The sequence below is a fragment of the Fusarium phalaenopsidis genome, assembly GCF_050370095.1.
Source record: "Fusarium phalaenopsidis strain FUZ10S chromosome Unknown contig_32304, whole genome shotgun sequence".
NCBI lineage: Eukaryota > Fungi > Ascomycota > Sordariomycetes > Hypocreales > Nectriaceae > Fusarium > Fusarium phalaenopsidis.
Genome location: NW_028145404.1, coordinates 1,857,165 through 1,874,559, shown reverse-complemented (window position 1 = coordinate 1,874,559; position 17,395 = coordinate 1,857,165). Strand labels below are relative to the sequence as shown.

Below are 17,395 nucleotides of genomic sequence, written 5' to 3'. Positions count from 1 at the left end.
GCTCAACTTGGGAGTGAGGTTGTCGAGTTGCATGAGGTTGAGTCGCACACCAGCCACAATCCCAGCAGCCACAGGTGAGCGGACCAATCACGTCTCGCGGAGCCACAAGGTGAGCACAGCACACCGAAAAACCAACCTCATTCTGAATTTTTCGAGCATCGAAAAGGGAACTTGATACACGATTCACGTCCAGACTCGACATCTTTTCTGAGTGAGGCGCTTAATTGCCACGCTTTGTGTTGAATAATTACTTGAAAGAGATTATTTTGGTTTCATTTTCGACATCACACAGAAATCAGAAGATCGACTTCAAAGCTCTCTTCATCTCATCTCGTCGCATACATTCACCAGAGCGCTCACCAGCTAGCGACATCAAACAATGGCACCAGCAAAAACCCGCAAGAGAAAGTCCGATCAGGATCTTCTAGTCGAGACGCCAGTCGAGTCTTCAGCATCAGACGACTCCAAGACACAGCACAAACTCCCCGTCAGAGCAAAGGATGGCGACGTTGCTCAGAGCGCAAAGCCTGCTTTGACACCGGCAAAGGGTACCATGATGGTCTTTGGGGATGACGACGAGATTCCGGCGCCTGCGCCTTCAAAGCCCGCGGTGCAGGCTCCTGGGAAGGAGGAGGAGGAGGAGTCCAGCGATGATGAGGCTCCCGAGGCTGTTTCCACAGCCAAGGTGGCATCTGATATCAAAAAGTCTAGTCAAGCGGCCCAGAAGGCTGCCCAAGAGTGAGTCCTGTCCTTAGTTTTCAACCCAATTTCACAGCCATTAACCTCTGAATAGACAAGCCGCAGCGCAGAAGCGAAAGCGCCGGGAAAGGGATACCCTCTTCAAGCAGCAAGCCGAAGAGCGCAAGAAGCTAGAGGACGAGGCCAAGACCACCGAGAGCGCTCCAGCTCAAGCTGAGCCCGCCGAATCTGCAGTCCAGAAGCGACAGCCAGCCAAGACGCCCAACCTGCTACCCGCAGAGTTCCTCACAGACTCGTCGAGCGAAGACGAGGGCGCCGACGAGGACGATCAGGCGGTGGCACGGCCAAGGAAGCGTCGTGTCACCGCCGTGGAGAGGACCTTGGCGCGTCAGAACCGCGGACCCAAGGACGAGAGGGTCGGGTCGACGGTGTACCGCGTGGCCAAAAAGGTGGACGAGAGCATGGCGCCCAAGTTGCGCAAGCACGCCAGGAGTTCCAAGGAGCTGCTGCTCAAGCGGAATCGGAGCGCTGCGAAGCCGCGGTCCGGGTTCTTGGTCAAGTAAAAAGGATGTGGGAGGGGATTTTTGTATTGGCGTTGATGTTGTTTGCTATGTACACGGCCTAATATTGGATGGACTAGAATAGCATATGCACGTTTGTTTTATGGTGACAGCTCGGCTGCAGTTATTCGCATCCCATGTGCCACAAGTGAGCGGTAGGTTGTGAGATACTGGATGGGCGTTAATTCGCGGCTGTTCATGCGTAATACTGTCAAATAATCTGATTGCCGACAAGATGACAGGTTTCCGGCAGGACTGGCCACAGCAAAAATGCATACGAATAGACATCATCGCCACGACAGCTTAACGATAGTAGCCCTTGTAAATCGACACATTTCAAGCCTGAGTTGAGTTACGTTCAGTTTGCTCCCATTGAATCTGGTTGAACGTCACCTACCCTGCACCATCACTGGATGGATCCACGGGATAGCAACGACACCATCCACCGCCTGGATCACGGGGAGGTCCCTCGATCAGCATTGACGCTGGTCTAGCTCACGGCAAGTTGCTTAATGCAAGAGATCCCGAGGGACCAAGCTCGCCATTGCCGACGGCTATCACCCATCCATCCGTGGTTACGCAGAACGAAAACACGGATCCGCAGACTCTGACATTGCGATAGCTGCCATATCCACATCCAAATCAGAATCGCCGCGTGTCTACCGAGATCATGTGGGGGGCCTTTTCTTGGTGAGCGACCGTCGACTGATCGGCGTATGTGTGGACGGACACGAGTTTTGTTGGAGGCACGACGACGCGATAATCGTCACCGGAAAGTTTCGACGAACCGGAAGACTCCAGACCCGGCACCGTCATCTGGATCTGCAGCTGCTTCACACACCCAAGGAAGCAGAGAAGAAGGATTCATCAACGAATGCAGTCATTATTCCCCGCGTCAAAAGGTGGATTTGCTGCTGTGGACCGTCGTCGACTCCTAGGGTTGTGACCCAATTGAGACGCTCGAGACAGGCTTCAACTGCCCTGATCCCTGGCTTCGTACCGCAGCACCAGTCCTTGTCAGGGGGGAGGGATGAAACGGTTAGAGTCAGGAACATATCGAGTTTCCCAGCCTTGAATTTTGACAGCAACCGTAGAGTCAGTCAACTCTGACGGCAGAATGGCTGTGCTGTGCCGGTTGATTGTCCTAGGACCGGACGATCTGGCGTCACATAGCTGCGCGGAACACCGGGTCCTCGAGAAGCCCGGAGCAGATGGGATGGGTCCGAATCAATAGTCCTCAAGGACCCCGGAACTGACCATGTATAACAAGGCACATATAGTCAGCTGCCAATCCTCATCCAAACATGCGAGACGAAGAGGCGAGGAAACTGTGACATGGAGTGACGAATCCCACCTCACCAAAGCCAACACCACACGAGGCAGGAAGTAGAATGCATAATGCTTCGTGGCCTGCGCGGATATCAGAAGCCAACCACTCTGCTCACACGGCCATGGAGCGCAGGTTATGAAACCTAGTTGATTGACGACGGAATGATATCACCTGGCAAGCCTGTCCTTGATGCTTTCTGCATAAAATATGCTGAGCTCGGGAGATCGACGCAGGCAATTTGGACTGGACGCTCTGACTCGCGTTTCGTACCTCCAACATCTGTACTTTGTCTGACCCGATTGCCATTGGCGATCAACCTGCATGCCGGCACACACTTGAGCCGCTTGAGACCAACAAATGTCTCGGGGACTCGGAAGCTGCTGAACTATTTTTGTTTCTGGAATGGCCGTTGAATAAAAAAAAGAAGAAAAAAAAAGGGAGGGCTGTTCCAGTCTGGGCAACAGAGCATGGTGCCGAGTCAGCCACGTGGGATTAACGTGACAGCAGGTGTCAGTGGACGTGCGAGACACAGTTGACACATGCTACAAAACAATATGACCCTTTGCAATCAATGATTTCGAGCGAGCGCTTGAGGTTAGCCATGATTGTCGTTGATGCTGCGTGGCCTGTACCATGGTGGTCTTGGTGAAAGGTATCCAGGAATCGTTATCAAAAGCTGACTGCAGAGGCTCACTACCGGCAGCGGAATCTTAGATCGGACAAAAAGCAACGGTAGCAGAACACGATCGGGCAATTCAGCTCTGTGGAGAGCCACAACGTTGACCACTCACTGGTGGCCTCCCGAGCCTGGTGCTGCCGACTCTTGCTTGCCAAGGAACCCATGTGGACGGAGAAAGAGATCGTATCTTGCACGACGGCAAAAAGCAAAGGCAGCTGTGAGTTGGCCGGAGCAAAAAGAACGAATAGTGCTTCTTGAGGCCTGGCAGGCTCAAGTGCGAGCCCGATGCTGTATGTCTTTGGTCCATGATTCGCCTCGACTGAGAAGCGGGCTGAGGCGGGGCGCCATCTTGATGATCCCCGAGTCAACTTGCATGAGTCCACCAGACTTGGCCTTGGAGCCACGCGCGAGTGCTGCAGGCCTTCTGCGGCCAAAGGTCCGTGCCATCTCCAAGTCAAGGTCAAACCAAGCCACGGGGCATAGGTGTGTAGGCGTGGAGAGCCTGGCGAATTTGCCATCACCAACCTGACGGTTGCGTGGCGGCAGACTTTGAGTGAGCTTGGGGAGCTGAACCCCGGAAATCTTCTCGAAAGAGGCAAGAAAGGGGCACTGGCAAAAAGGGCCCTGCGAGCACTGTAAATCCGACATGACAGCCCCCCCTCCCCGGAACAAGACATATGTCATCGCCGGCAGGAATCCATCTTGTGGATGATGTGATCATTTCGCACAGGCGAGCCGTCTGTCATGACAGGCAAGGCCACCGTAATAATAACGGCGGGTATCATTCATGCTAGATGATGAGCTAGCATGGGATACCCAGCATGAAGCCCTGTGCTATCGCTCATGGGAGACGTCTCCGCCTGCGCGCTCGGACGGACGTCTGGATAACCTTGCTCGACGGCTCAGCAACCCCTCGTGTCTGTGGAAGTATGGTACAGGGCGACAAGCTGGCCGACAACGTGGATGACTAGTGAGCGAGAGCGGCAGTCGAACGAGATCACCGGCACCTGGTCTGTGTAGATGGTGCTGGACCTCGTCCTCCGAGATAAGATGAGGTCCATGGATGGATGGATGGATGACTTCAACTGAGGCGAAGGAGGATTCCAGGGGTCCTGACTGCATACAACATGCTCCTCGCACTCAGTATGCAAGTGTGTCTGTGTGTCAGTTGTCGCCCCATCGGCTCGCCCCGTCTGACCTCGTCGTCTGGCAGACAGACACTGGACAGCTCTTCATGCAGTGGTGTCGTCTGGCGTCTCGTGGAAGGGCGATATCCACAGAAGATTCGCTGGAACAACTGAAGAAGGACGCTAGGCCTGATGACCGTATGCAAGCCAGCTGCTAGAATGACGCTTCGATTCCATTCTCGAGCCCTTCTAGGCTTGACCTCCGCACACCATCAGATGCATTCGAATGCACTGTGTGGCAGACAAACACACAAACAAGGTCGCTTATTTGTTCTGCTGTCTCGCGTGTAGGTAGTCCGCCAAGCGCTGTTAGCGAAGTATGCGCAGCAGAGGGATAGCGAGAGCCGAGAGTGAGTGTCCATCCGTGCCGTAATCGCGCCTCGAGCCTGGCAGTTGCATTGCAGCAAGCAAGAGCCGTGATGTGAAGGGAGCTCACGACTCTCCCAAGAAGGTTATGCTAGCGAAAGGAACCAACCTGCAATTCATTTCCGATGAGGATGCTGCTCCTGGGGTTCCAGGGCTAGATCCAATCAGGATTGGAAGGAAGGTACCAAGAACCGCAGACTCTTCCCTGGACTGGAACCTGAAGCCCTGGAAGGGAAGGGTTCCGTATTGCGCCACATGCCATTTTGGGGATAGCCTCCCGTTGGGGTCTGGTCCAATGTCACGGCAGGTGGTAGTCGTCCCTTCATCTTGTCTTGCTTGACTAGGTTGACTGACTGAGGCTTGGACAGCGGCATTCTTTCAGCCCGGTTTCGACCTTTCATCGCTACTTTGGGCCTCTTTGTGGTAGAAACGACAATCAGTTTCGAATCTTGTAGTTCTCTTTGTCGATCTGATCTCCCCAAATGGTCCGGCGTTGACAGTATCACAAGAGAGCAATGACCACGCAAATGCTTGCTTGCCTCTTGGTTTCTCGTTGCAGGTCACGGCCGCTGGCTCAAGGATAGCCCAACCCAACACGGATGGATGCCGGGGAGACTACCCGGCCAATCGCCTCTTTCATCCACTTCAACTCTCTTGTCATGTACCCTGACCAAGGGCGACAAGGGGGCCACGGGGCGCTATCGATGTTAGTGGTGGACGTGGGACGACGCCGTCTGGTTGACGATGCTCTTAACACGCGCGCTATATGGCCATCTGCCATGCTACAACCGCGGCGGACGCGAGGCGACATGTTTTGAGGGCAAGCCCGGCCGCAGGCTTGTCGCCCTCTGTGCTACGTTTGCGGCAGACCACGCCGTCATGTAACCGCTTTAGTGGGCGTTGGAGTCTTGGTCTAAACTACCATGGCTTTCCGGGCGCCGTTGAGGTGGTTGCCGACCGTTGACAGAGGCGGCCCCTTGTCTTAAAGCCGCCGTCTTGAGACTTTTCGGTTTCAGAACAGAAACAAATCCGGCACCAAGAAACAAGCAACCCCTGAAATCCTCTTAGGCTTGTCTCATCTCGTCCACCTTTGCCTGAGAGGAATCTGTCTCGGCAACAGGTCAGTGTTTGAGCGCTTCTGCTTCGCCCCATTGTGGTAGCTGTCGTCTTGTCGCTTGTCGCCGCGGTGGCCACCTGGTGGACAATCCTATCAGCAAGTGCTCCATCTCGCAGGGGATGTGACGAACCTGAGGGGTCTGCTTAGATAGTGACCAGCTGGCCGCCTGGGTCAGAATTCCAGACCGGGTCTTGTTTCTTTTTCCCAGGGCTTGAATCGTCAAACCCCTAACTGAGTTTTCCTGTTGCTATCGACTATTATCGTTTGGCCAATATCCGCTAGGCTATGCACCGACGTCGGCGATGGATCATATCAAGGAACAATATCAACTCACACCAGCAGCAATAGTTTGAACACTATATGCTGACCCGTCTATTTGAAAAAACAAATATCGTTACTGCTCATCCGAATTTTTTAAAATTAGGTAGCATCGTTTCCCTGCGCAGAGATCAGCGAGTTGGGCAGAACAGCACAACGTGCTGACTCGGTAACTGTCATCCATATTCAGTCTCATCTCGTACGGCTCAGTAGATCTCTGACGCGGGGACCACTGAATCTTTTGCTGGCGGGTCTCTTGAAAGAAGCTCCATGCTGAAGGGCACTCCCGTAGGAGCCGGTGGTCGATCTTGAGCGTGGGTCAGGATGGGACAGGACAGGCAATCAGTCAGTCGACGACCGTGCTTAGCTCACGGCGATAGCGAGACTGGACTGTCAGTCTTGAATTCGGCCTGCTCCGGACGTGCTCTGGAGGATGAATCTCAACCCCTCCGTTACGTATCCGTCCCCCAGGTAGAGTGTTCCGCGCAGTTGAAAGGTGAGACGCATTCCTGCTGTGCGTGGTGGAGAGACACTTGGCTCGCCAATGAACGCTGACGCTGTCGGCCGCATCACCTGCAACCTCGCTCGCACGGCCTGGACTGGGTTGATCTGAGAGATATTCCTCCTTCTGGACTGCGCTTTGAGTCGGACCCAACGCGCGTGACTGTTCTGTTCTGTCTCGCGGTGAGCTGGACCAACAAAGGGAGAGGCAAGCTGTCCAGTGAGGTGACTGCAACTGCAACAGCGGCGCGGTACCTGGTTTGGTTTGCCTTGCCTGGTGTTTCTCTCGCGTGTGCCCAGGTTCAATGCCGCCGGTATTGGGTTTGGATCCCTTCCCTTACCCACACCAGCCACGGCAACGACACATATTTGCCAAACAAGGACGACTAGGTGTGTGGTGTGGTGGGCTTGTCAGAGATGCCCTGGGGATGCGACCCTGGTCGCTGGAACTGTCGCTCACAGTGGTGATGATCGCTCAAGACCCGTGAAAGCCACGTGAAAAGGTACCGGCCGAGTTGCAGAGGATGGAAGCCCAGACAGAACAGAACCCCTGGAAAGCCCTCCTTCTGCATCGAGATGGCTAGAGACCCATCCATCCCCCCCGGACGGACGCTGCACCTAACGCTCTCAGACATCCAAACCAAAGAAAGACTCCGCCAAAACGCCATCGAGCAACTTGCGCACTGACTGCGTGGTGGCACCGGGCAAGGGCAGCGCATGTCGGATACGTACATGACCCAAGCAAGAAGAGACTTTTCCAGACAGGACCCCTCGCTAGTTTGAGCGATGGGAGGCTTGGGTGCCGGTGCTTCGCCGGTGCTGGACTCCTCTCCTGGCTGTGGTGGCTTCCAAAGCCCTGACCCTTGGTTGCACTCCTGAAGACCGAAGGGTTTTGGTTCGCCCTAGGTGACAACCCAGACGAGTCAAGAGAATTAACAGTTTCCCTATACGGAACATGGAGTCCTTCTGGAGAACCCATTTCCCCGAGAATTCGCCCTGCTCTGGCACAAAGAGAGACCTGACCTGGGCATGGCTGGGTCGCCTCATCGGCTCGCACCCGTCCATCCAATACATTCTGGACTCCGAGCAGCTGGAAATGGGCCAGCCTCGACGGAAGGAGCCTCAACGCTGGGAAAAGCCAAGGGGCGGGGGGGGAAGCCCTCTCTCTATCATCCAAAGGGAGTGTTGGAGATGGATTGCCGGGGAGGCGCCGGGGGGGCGCCGGGAGCCCTGGGTGCTGTGGAGCCGGCCTCTGAGCGCAGCCCTGGGGGGCCCTTGCGCGGAGCCCGGACCCTTTGGAAGCTGAACAGGGGGGACCCGTGGACGCTTAATGGAGGGGCCCACTCCGGCCACCGCGAGCGAAAGCAGCCATCCATGGATCCCTGCTCATCGTTCTGCGTGAGGCACCTGCTGGGCTGTCGCTGGGCGGGCGGCCCCCCAGAAAGAAGGGGCATGGAAGTCAAGTCAAGTGGTGGCAGCGTTGGACCCATCCATGGAAGAACAACCCAAGCTTCCAAGGGGATTTGCTCCGTTCCGTCGTGCGTGCTGCCTGTCGTCTGTACCTGGCACCAAACATCTTAGCACCACACCGCGGGTCCTTGGTTGCTACTAGTCAAGGTTAATGGCCCGGTCGTACGGTGCAAATGAAATCCCATCCATCCCATCCATCCATGGAAGACCAGAGCAAGCCGATTCCTTAAAAGTCGCCCTGACCCGCCACGCCTGCACCTTTCTCTGGTTTTGGCTCTTGCTCTTGCTGCTGTGAAGTGCTGATAATCTTGTTTCTTCCTTATCTCGCCTTCCCGCCCTCTCCCCTCGTTCCCTTCCTTCCTCCCCTCTCCCTTTTCCTTCAAGCAGAGCCGCCCTTAACCAGGACAACTAGCTGCCCCCTTTCCTGCCGCTAGAAAGAAGGCGGGATTGGACGAAAAGTAAAAAAGAAAGGAAGTCACGTCGACACAGAAAAAAAATCGTTAGCGAAAAGGAAAAATCGACAACTCTTATACCCACAACCAAGGCGGTCTCTCTTCTCTCCGCCAAACGTCTTCATCGGACGAGCCCCCCAAGGACAAAAAGCAACGACATCGTCTGACGACTGCCGTGGTGAGACGATTGTGGCTGCTTCCTATACCGTCAGTGGAGCAGAGCCTCTGGGTCACTTCCTAAAGTGAGTGACAATCCAGGGTCAGCATCACATCGCGCATTGCTAAAAAGCAAAAGTATCGGGATCCGGCGTATCGCAAAGCAACAGCATCCCACGCAAACTGCATCCTCACAAGCGACAAGACACAGCTCGACGCTCAATTCCCTCAGGCGGTCACTGATAATTGCTTCGGGCCCCGTTTTGTTTGCGAATTCCTCTTCTCTCCCCCCTCTTGACGGGTTTCGAAACGGCCGAGCCGACGTTCCAATTCACCGAATCTCAGCGGCGCAGTTACCGACAAGGGTATTGAGTCGCATAGCATCCCGTCACATCGCATTCATCGCACCGCCTGCCCAACACTCTTCCGATCTGGATTCTCAGACGTTCCGCTCCCCGCTGAAGTCGAGTCTTAATCTCATCTTTCCTCGAGTACGATCGCGCCACCGATATCTCTTCTCACCGACCTGGATCTTGCATTATGCACAGACTGTCCCGCTGGATACCGTGTAATTAAAGGAAACACCATCTTTCTCTTGTCCCACTCGGAGCGATCGCTTCTCGCCTCAGGTCGAACGCAAACCGCTTGCTGCACCCTGCAACCTAATCTTCCTGACGACACCCTGCGCAAACGGTGTCGATTTTAAATGTTTCGCCGACATCGCAAGAACCAAGACTACGCCGCATCTACCACTTCAAGCAAGACCCGGGAGGACGACAGGGCAATCGCCGCGAACCTTCGCGACCTCGGCCTGGTTGGCTCCCGATCCTCTAAATCAAGCAGCCGAAGACCTCGAACCGGCACAGACCCCAACTCCTACTCAGAAGTACCGACCTATCCTGAAAAAGGTGCGTCAGAGGCTTGGAAGTCGCACGGCAACCATTTTGGGTTTCTTGGCTGGCTCGAGTTTGAGCCAGTCAATGCGATTGCAACTCAATTATCCCATGTCTTACTGATCTGGTCTCACAGGAAATTCGATCACCGCCAGATCTCTTCGAGGGCAGGGCTCAGCTTCTTCCGCTGGCTCAGTGAGATCAGGTATTAGCACTAATTCGCGTCGAGTCGGAAGCATCGACAACAACGTCATGGCTACCAACGCTGATCGAAGTCGCTCGCGACGAGAGCGCACTTTTGTGGGCAGTGAGTGTGCTGTGTGTGAGGAGCCTCTTGAGCACACTTTGCGAGGCGAGCGCATCCTGCAATTCTCCTGCTCACACGTCTCCCATGAGGCGTGCTTCTACGAGTTTATTCGTGAATTTGAATCACAATACTGCCCGTCATGCGATGCGCCGTTGCATTTGGACACTAGCCGAGGTGGTAATGTTATTGATATAGGTACGCCTCTCGTTCTAAGACGAGGCTTTGTCAAAGCGCTAATTCAATTACAGAGAAAATTAGCAATATCGTCCGTTCGGCAGGCAGTGACTCGAGGTCTAATATGACACCTACCCCAACAGCAACTCCTTGGGATACCCAGACTGCTCGACCACCCAGCCTGGAGAGCAACCAAAGACGCCATATGCAGCAACAGCAGCAGCAGCAGCAGCAGCAGCAGCAACAACAACAACAACAGCAACACAGTGGCCGCGATAGTGTTGCTCGGGGTAGCTTGAGAGACAGCCGAGAGGCTCTTTCAGATCGTTACGGCCCCTCGCGTCATGCTCGTAGCGACAGCGAGGCCACAGGAGTTGCATCATCTGGAGGATATCCCGAGACGACACAGAGCGGACCTCCCAGGCGCCACGACTACGACGTTCAGGCCATGGAGACGACACCTGCTAGCCCTCGTGGCATCACCCGAAATCCTATCCCAGCACCGATCGTGACGGTGCGCTCGGAATTCCCCACCCTCAACCGATCACGCCAACAACAGACTCTCACTTGCCTGGTCACTGTCGAGGTGCCTGACAACAAGTGGAGGCCGGATCCGGAAGATTTGGGAGCACCAGCTCCTCAACCGCCTCCTGTGGTCAACCGTGCCGAGGAGGCCTATGGCCGGCCACCTTCGCCTGCGCGAAGCGCCCCCCGCTTCTACCCTTATGAATCAACAGAAGTCTTGGAGGAGATGACTGATGGTCTTCGCAACCGCGTCGACAACTGGCACGGCTTAGACTTTAGCAGGTTAGTGGTGGCGCTGTGTTTTTGGACAGCTCAATCACCGATTGGAACCTGACAACTAACTGCTTTACAGATTCGGCAAGCTTAGACTCTATGGCACCCTTAGAGTGGGTAAAGATAAAGTCTCATGGCAGGAGCTGGAGTGCTTCCTTTTTGCCGAGATGCTTATCTGCGTCAAGGAGAAGAAGATTCCGCCTCACATGGCGCAGCAGTGGGATGAGAATGGTGCACCTCGCAAGACAACTCGATGCACCCTCAAGGGATCCATCCTCATCAAGAAGCATCTTAACGAGGTGTCAGAGACTGGAAACATTGACGAGAACATCCTGACACTGAGTCTCTCAGTTGCCGAGCTGCCTCAGTTCCACCTCCGATTCGAGAACCGCAATCAACTCAAGCTGTGGCAGCAAGCCCTCCTTGACTTGAACGCCGTTGAGACATCACCTGTCCGGAGCCCCGAATATGACCGGGGCGAGTCTGAGACTGATGAGGAGCTTGAGTGGCAGCGCTCGCGCCCACAACGGGTCTCTTCAGTGGCCTCATCCTGGGGTGGTGCTAGGTCAGTGACAACAGCACCGACCGAGTATACCAACTTCCCAAGGAGCCCCGTTATGACCAACTCGATCCACGTTCCTATTGACGTGGTCGTTGTGGTGCCCATCTCTTCCTCAATGCAGGGTGTTAAGATCAACCTTGTCCGTGATGCGTTGAAGTTCATGGTCAACACTCTTGGTGAGCGAGACCGCATGGGCTTGGTCACTTTCGGCTCAGGAGGCGGTGGTGTCCCAATTGTTGGCATGACGACCAAGGCCTGGCCTGGCTGGAGCAATATCCTGTCCTCGATCAAGCCTGTTGGCCAGAAGAGCCACCGCGCTGATGTCGTTGAGGGCGCCAACGTTGCGATGGACCTCCTCATGCAGAGGAAGTATAACAACCCCATTGCGTCCATCATGCTCATCAGCGACGCATCCACCTCTGATGCCGACAGTGTCGACTTCGTCGTCTCCCGAGCTGAGGCGGCTAAAATCACTATTCACTCGTTCGGTCTGGGCATGACACACAAGCCCGATACTATGATCGAGCTGTCGACCAGGACCAAGGCATCTTACACTTACGTCAAGGATTGGATGATGCTTCGCGAGTGTCTGGCTGGCTGCCTCGGAAGCATGCAGACCCTGTCCCACCAGAACGTCAAGCTCAAGCTCAAGCTGCCCGAGGGTTCCCCTGCCAAGTTCCACAAGATCAGCGGCGCGCTGCAGATTACGAAGCGAGCCACCGGCCGGGACGCGGAAGCCTCGCTTGGCGACCTCCGATTCGGTGACAAGCGGGATGTTCTCGTTCAGTTGGTCATTCTCCCCGACAACTCTTCTCAGGAGCAGTTGCCTCAGGACCCCTGGGACAACATCGTGTCGGGCCTGGAAGCCCTTGGTGGCTCCATGGACAACGAGAATGAGAGGACCCTCTCGGTTGAGGAGGTGCCCTTGATCCAAGCGGATCTCTCTTGGGGCGATATTCTCCGGGAGGGTACCGTTACACACATGCCCCGCCCATCCCTCCTGGCCATCACGATGCTCCCATCTAGCGGTGGCTCCAAGAAGCCATGGCAGAACTCTCCCCCTATCCCTCCTCACCCAAGCATCGTGCAGCGCCGCATGGAGCTGCTCACGTCTGATATGCTCACTCGGGCTCTGACTCTGGTGAGCCGTGGCCAGCATGACCGTGCCCATACTCTCCTCAATGAGACCCGATCGATCCTCAAGGGTCTCGGAAAGGGAGGGCTGCCCCCGATCCCTCCCATGAACAAGTCGACTCCATCGGCCCCGTCCACCCCTCACCCTGGAAACGACAGTTCGCCAGGACCTGCTACTACCCCCGATCGCAAGAACAGCCCTTCGCCCCCGGCGTCGGCCACCTCCTCTGCGATCAACGGCTTCCCCACTGTTGGACGCAGCCGTTCCAACGATGGCCTCGGTCTCGGCGCTGGTATCGACGCCAGCACTGTTGCAGCTCTTGATGCTGAGCTGGAGAGCAGCCTGGAGTGGATCAACCACCCAGCCGTCTTTGGCCGTGACAGCCGCAAGGCCGTCCTTCAAGCCATTGGCGTTATCAGCTCCCAACGTGCCTTCACCTTCCGCACCCCTATCGAGGGCTTGTGGGCTGCCCGCGTCGGCGGTGTCAAGCGTCTCACGGAGAAGAGCCGTGAATGGCGCGAGGAGGGCGGCGGCGAGGGCGGCATCATGGAGGAGGCCTGAGTGCCCTCTCCCTTTTCTTTCGACACTTGTTGCTCAAGCTTCATTTCGTGCGGCGAAGATTTGGCGTCTTGGTTTTCCGGCTTGATTAACGACCCATCACGACCCCATCACCTGGATGTTCCCCATGTCATCTCTACACGTATCTCTACGTTGCCCCTTGGCGCTTCTTTTATTTGTTTGCACATGGATACCACAACATCATCATCATCTCGACTTCCGCTCCTCTGAACGGAGCTATTCGATACCCCCTTGTCTTCCCCGCCATCTGGTGCATATCCAGGCTCACACTATGCGTTTGCTTGTTTCGTACTGTTTTGCATGCTCAGCAGTCACCCCTGTCAATGGCATATACCTGCTGACAGATGGGTGACGGGGCACATGCGTTGCTACATCATATCGTCTTTGGCGAAAAATCTAAATGTTTGGTTTCTTGGGAACGGTGAAGGAAAAGAGGCTCACTTGAGAGAAGTAGCCTGAGGAGCTGGCGTTTTCCCGTATACCACGAATGGCGATTACTGCTTTATCGGTTTTTCCTGTATGATATAATTCATGTGCTGGATGGTTTCTACCGTCGCATCTGCAAGACATCTTTTGAGATATATACATATATATATATCCCTTTGTGCGCATCTGTCGACACAAATGAGAGCGATTTACGAGTTGAATACAAGTTTTTGACCCCATCTTATCTGCTGCCGAGTCCAACGTGAAGTCTTTTGTGAAGTTTTTGGAACAATAGTCTCCCTCGAGAGAAACTCAAGGAAGCTGTCCATTATTTATTTCTCTCGTTACTCTGTCAAGACTGTCGTAGGCATACTCATCAACAGTCACAAAGGCCATTTGGTTAGCATATACTTTAACAACGCGTCATTATCGTAACTTTGACAAGCACTGGCTGGGTATTAGTCCCTTGGTGGTATTTACCATTATGGCCGGAATGGCTACTCTAGATACAGGCATCGCAAATCCTGCGCATTGCCCTTTTGCTTTTCACATTGATCCGTTCACACATGATTTGACAGCCTTAGTTGAGGGTATATCTAACCGCCCATACTACCGGGAGTTTTATTCACACATTCCCTGCCTTGTCCTTTTGAACTTGACTCAACCCTTTAGTCCTCATCCCAGTTCTATACAAGTTAGTCAAGGTAAACCTAGGAACATAGAGTTCGCTTGAAAACTTACAGGGTTGGGGCCCGGGGGCTTTGGTCCACCAGCTTGTCGTGCCACGATGATCTGGTCAACAGAAAGGACTGTGCGAGCGGCTTCGGTGGCGAGCTTGATGGCCCATTGCTTGGAGATGAGAAGGTCGAGGATACCCTCATCCTTGGCATCAAGGGTGCCAGTGTTATCATCGTTCTGGGTTTCACGTGTCAGTTCCATATTTCAGGGTTCAATGAACAATATCAACCAACCTCAATATCAACACCAGTATCCCAGTCGTCGCTGTTAGCGTGAGCGGCATAAAGTCGGCTCAGAACCTCGGTGGCATCGAGACCGGCACTCTCGGCGATGGTTCGGGGCACAACCTCAAAGGCCTCGCCGTACTTCTTGATGGCGTACTGACTAAGACCAGGAGTTGTCTCACCATGAGCCTGTATCCTCTCAACCAGCTCAACCTCTGTGGCACCAGCACCGGGGACCAATCGAGGATCGCGAGTAATGGCCTTGACAACGTTGACACCGTCGTCAACAGCACGCTCGATATCATCAAGGTGGTTCTGGGTAGCACCTCGGAGAACCAGTGTGGCTGTTCGGGTGACCTCATCTTCTTGTCGGAAGACAGTGACGCGGTCGCCACCAATCTCGAGGGTCTCGACAACATCGATGGTTCCCATCTCGTCGGGCATGGGAGCACCTAACCGGGCCAGGGGGGTGGCACCGACCACACGGCAGACTCTTCGGAGCTCAAATTTGCTGAGAATTCGGATGCACAGGATGCCGTAACGGTTGAGGTAGTGCATGGCCAGGTCTCCAACTCGGTCTCCGCAAACCACGACGCGCAGGCCCGAATCGTGAAGCTCCTTGATGGCGGTCTCGAGCTGAGACTCCTCGCCCTTTGTAAAGTCCATCATTTCCTTGGCGTTGTGCAAGAGAACAGTACCCTTGGTCTCGGTCTGGCCAGCATCGATGGGGCAGGTGAAGACACCGACCTTGGCGCGGCTGGCCTTCTTGACAGATCCATCGGGCTCCTTGGGGAAGACCATGCCCTTGACAACTCTGCTCTGCTCGAGACTTCCACCCATAATCTTGACGACGCGGATGTTGTCGACGTTGAAGTTGGCGGGGTTCTTGGGGAGCACAGCAAGGACAGCCTCCGAAACAAGATCAGCGAGGAAGGTCTCGTTGCCGTTCTGCTTGCTGGCGATGACGGTGCTGATGGCCTTGCTGAGCTCCTCCTGATCCCGGATATCCTCCACCTTGTCGACCGAGAGCTCCTCGAGAGTCTCGAGAGCAAACTTCTGAGCCTTCTCGTAGCCGATGACGATATCCGACGTCTTGAGACCCATGCGCAGCAGGTCCTCCGCTTTCCGGAGCAGCTCGCCGGCGAGGACGATGACCAGGTTGGTGGCATCACCCATCTCGGCCTCTTGTTGCTGACTGGCCATGACGAGGAGCTTGGCGGCGGGGTGGACGACGTCGAGTTCGCGGAGGATGGTGGCGGCGTCCGAGGTGAGGATCATCTTCTGAAGGTGGTTGATGACGACCTTGTTGCGACCGTAGGGACCGAGCGAGGTCTGGACGGTAGAGGCGATGGCCCTGCAGGCATCGATGTTGCGCAGGACGGCGCCATCTTCCGAGTCGTAGCTGGAGAGGGACTGTAAGCATTTGCGGCGCTGAAGGTGAGGATATAGAGGAAGCCATGAAGAGGCGGGGAGCTGCTGTCCAAAGGACGGGAGCAGGAGGGGAACAGGAACTCAACTCACTTATTGTAGCCCTGCTTAAACAGGCCCGCGTTGGGGGCGTTGGGGATGTTGAGCGACATGATGACTGCCACAGAGCGACGGGGTCGAGTCTGGTTGTGGCGAGGTCGAGAGTGTCAAGGGTGAAGTTGAGGGTGATGCTCCTGACGATGGATTTCGCCCACCAGCTCCAATCTCCCTCCCACCATAAAAACTTCCACGGGCGTCGTGGGCGGTCGATTTAGTGGGTAGGTACGTACCCAGCTGCCTAGCTGACCCCTGTTCTGGTAGATGCCAGCTTGTGAATGATTTTTTATGTGGCCAGGCTGCTGCAATGGATAAGTAGGAGATGCAATAAAAAATTAATAATAATCAAACTTCATTAGAAAGTCCATCTAACTAATTAACAACTTCCTCCATGGCTCGAGTGATCAGAGTGAACCCATCTACCCCAAGTTTGACAGCCTTGTCCCTCGAGGGGCAAACCAGGGGCTGGTGATCCAATCGCAGCCGTTTCAATGCTTGCGCCACAAGCCCCTGACAGCCTTGCGTTCTGTGGCTTGACTCCAGATGGGGACCCGCGAAAGGACGTTGCTAGGTGGTGAGCACCAGCGACACCATCGCTAGAGCCTCCCCCGGCGACGGCGGCACGGCTCGTGATGGCTGATGCCCTGGACCAGGACCTTTTGCCGCGTTTTCTCCTCATCCAAACTCTTTCAACTTTGCCTCTTTCAAGCCGGCGCCACATCCTCCCTCGGCATCTTTTACCTAGTATTTTTCCACCGTCGATTGACTCTCCGGGGCTTGCAGCATCGAACTCGACCGCGAGAACACGCCTCATTTGTCGACGACCTGCTCCTCCGTGATAAAGCCAGATCCTCCACCGTGTCGACGACTGCGCCGGAATCCTCCAATTGACCAGCCGCGGCCGTCGCGCTGAATCCCATATTACACCACCAAGGACAATAGTCACTTTTTTTTTTTTTTTTTTTTTTGTCGCGACGCGGCGTCATTCATCGCGATAACACCTTCCTTCACATCATGCCTGGTGAGTTTCTTGTTTGTGTCAAGTTCAATGGAGTCCATGTCTGTACGGCTCACAGTGGGTTCTTGCTGTTTGTTGGCCTGCGGTCCCGGCTCCCGTCCGTCCAAATTCTGAGCCCACGGATAAGGCTGAGCGAGCGCACGCATCGATGGATGTCTCCCTTGCACCCTCCACCATCCTCA

At 55.0% G+C, this 17,395-nt stretch overlaps 3 protein-coding genes across 3 annotated transcripts; 2 read left to right on the top strand and 1 right to left on the bottom strand.

Annotated features, from left to right (window-relative positions):
* Positions 1-379: 379 nt before the first annotated feature.
* On the top strand, positions 380-1,262 carry LRP88_09878 (uncharacterized protein; the record flags this gene model as incomplete). Its single annotated transcript, XM_083246353.1, has 2 exons — positions 380-738; positions 794-1,262. The coding sequence occupies 2 exons, from the start codon at positions 380-382 to the stop codon at positions 1,260-1,262; spliced, it is 828 nt and encodes a 275-aa protein (XP_083097466.1).
* Positions 1,263-9,541: 8,279 nt separating this feature from the next.
* On the top strand, positions 9,542-13,265 carry LRP88_09877 (Pleckstrin homology domain-containing protein; the record flags this gene model as incomplete). Its single annotated transcript, XM_083246352.1, has 4 exons — positions 9,542-9,747; positions 9,884-10,230; positions 10,284-11,016; positions 11,087-13,265. 4 exons carry the CDS (start codon positions 9,542-9,544, stop codon positions 13,263-13,265), a joined length of 3,465 nt encoding a protein of 1,154 aa, XP_083097465.1.
* A 1,112-nt stretch (positions 13,266-14,377) lies between these two features.
* Positions 14,378-16,251, bottom strand: LRP88_09876 (chaperonin-containing T-complex subunit CCT8; the record flags this gene model as incomplete). The annotated part of the gene is made up of 4 exons (XM_083246351.1): positions 14,378-14,395; positions 14,451-14,624; positions 14,681-16,073; positions 16,193-16,251. 4 exons carry the CDS (start codon positions 16,249-16,251, stop codon positions 14,378-14,380), a joined length of 1,644 nt encoding a protein of 547 aa, XP_083097464.1.
* Positions 16,252-17,395: the final 1,144 nt, after the last annotated feature.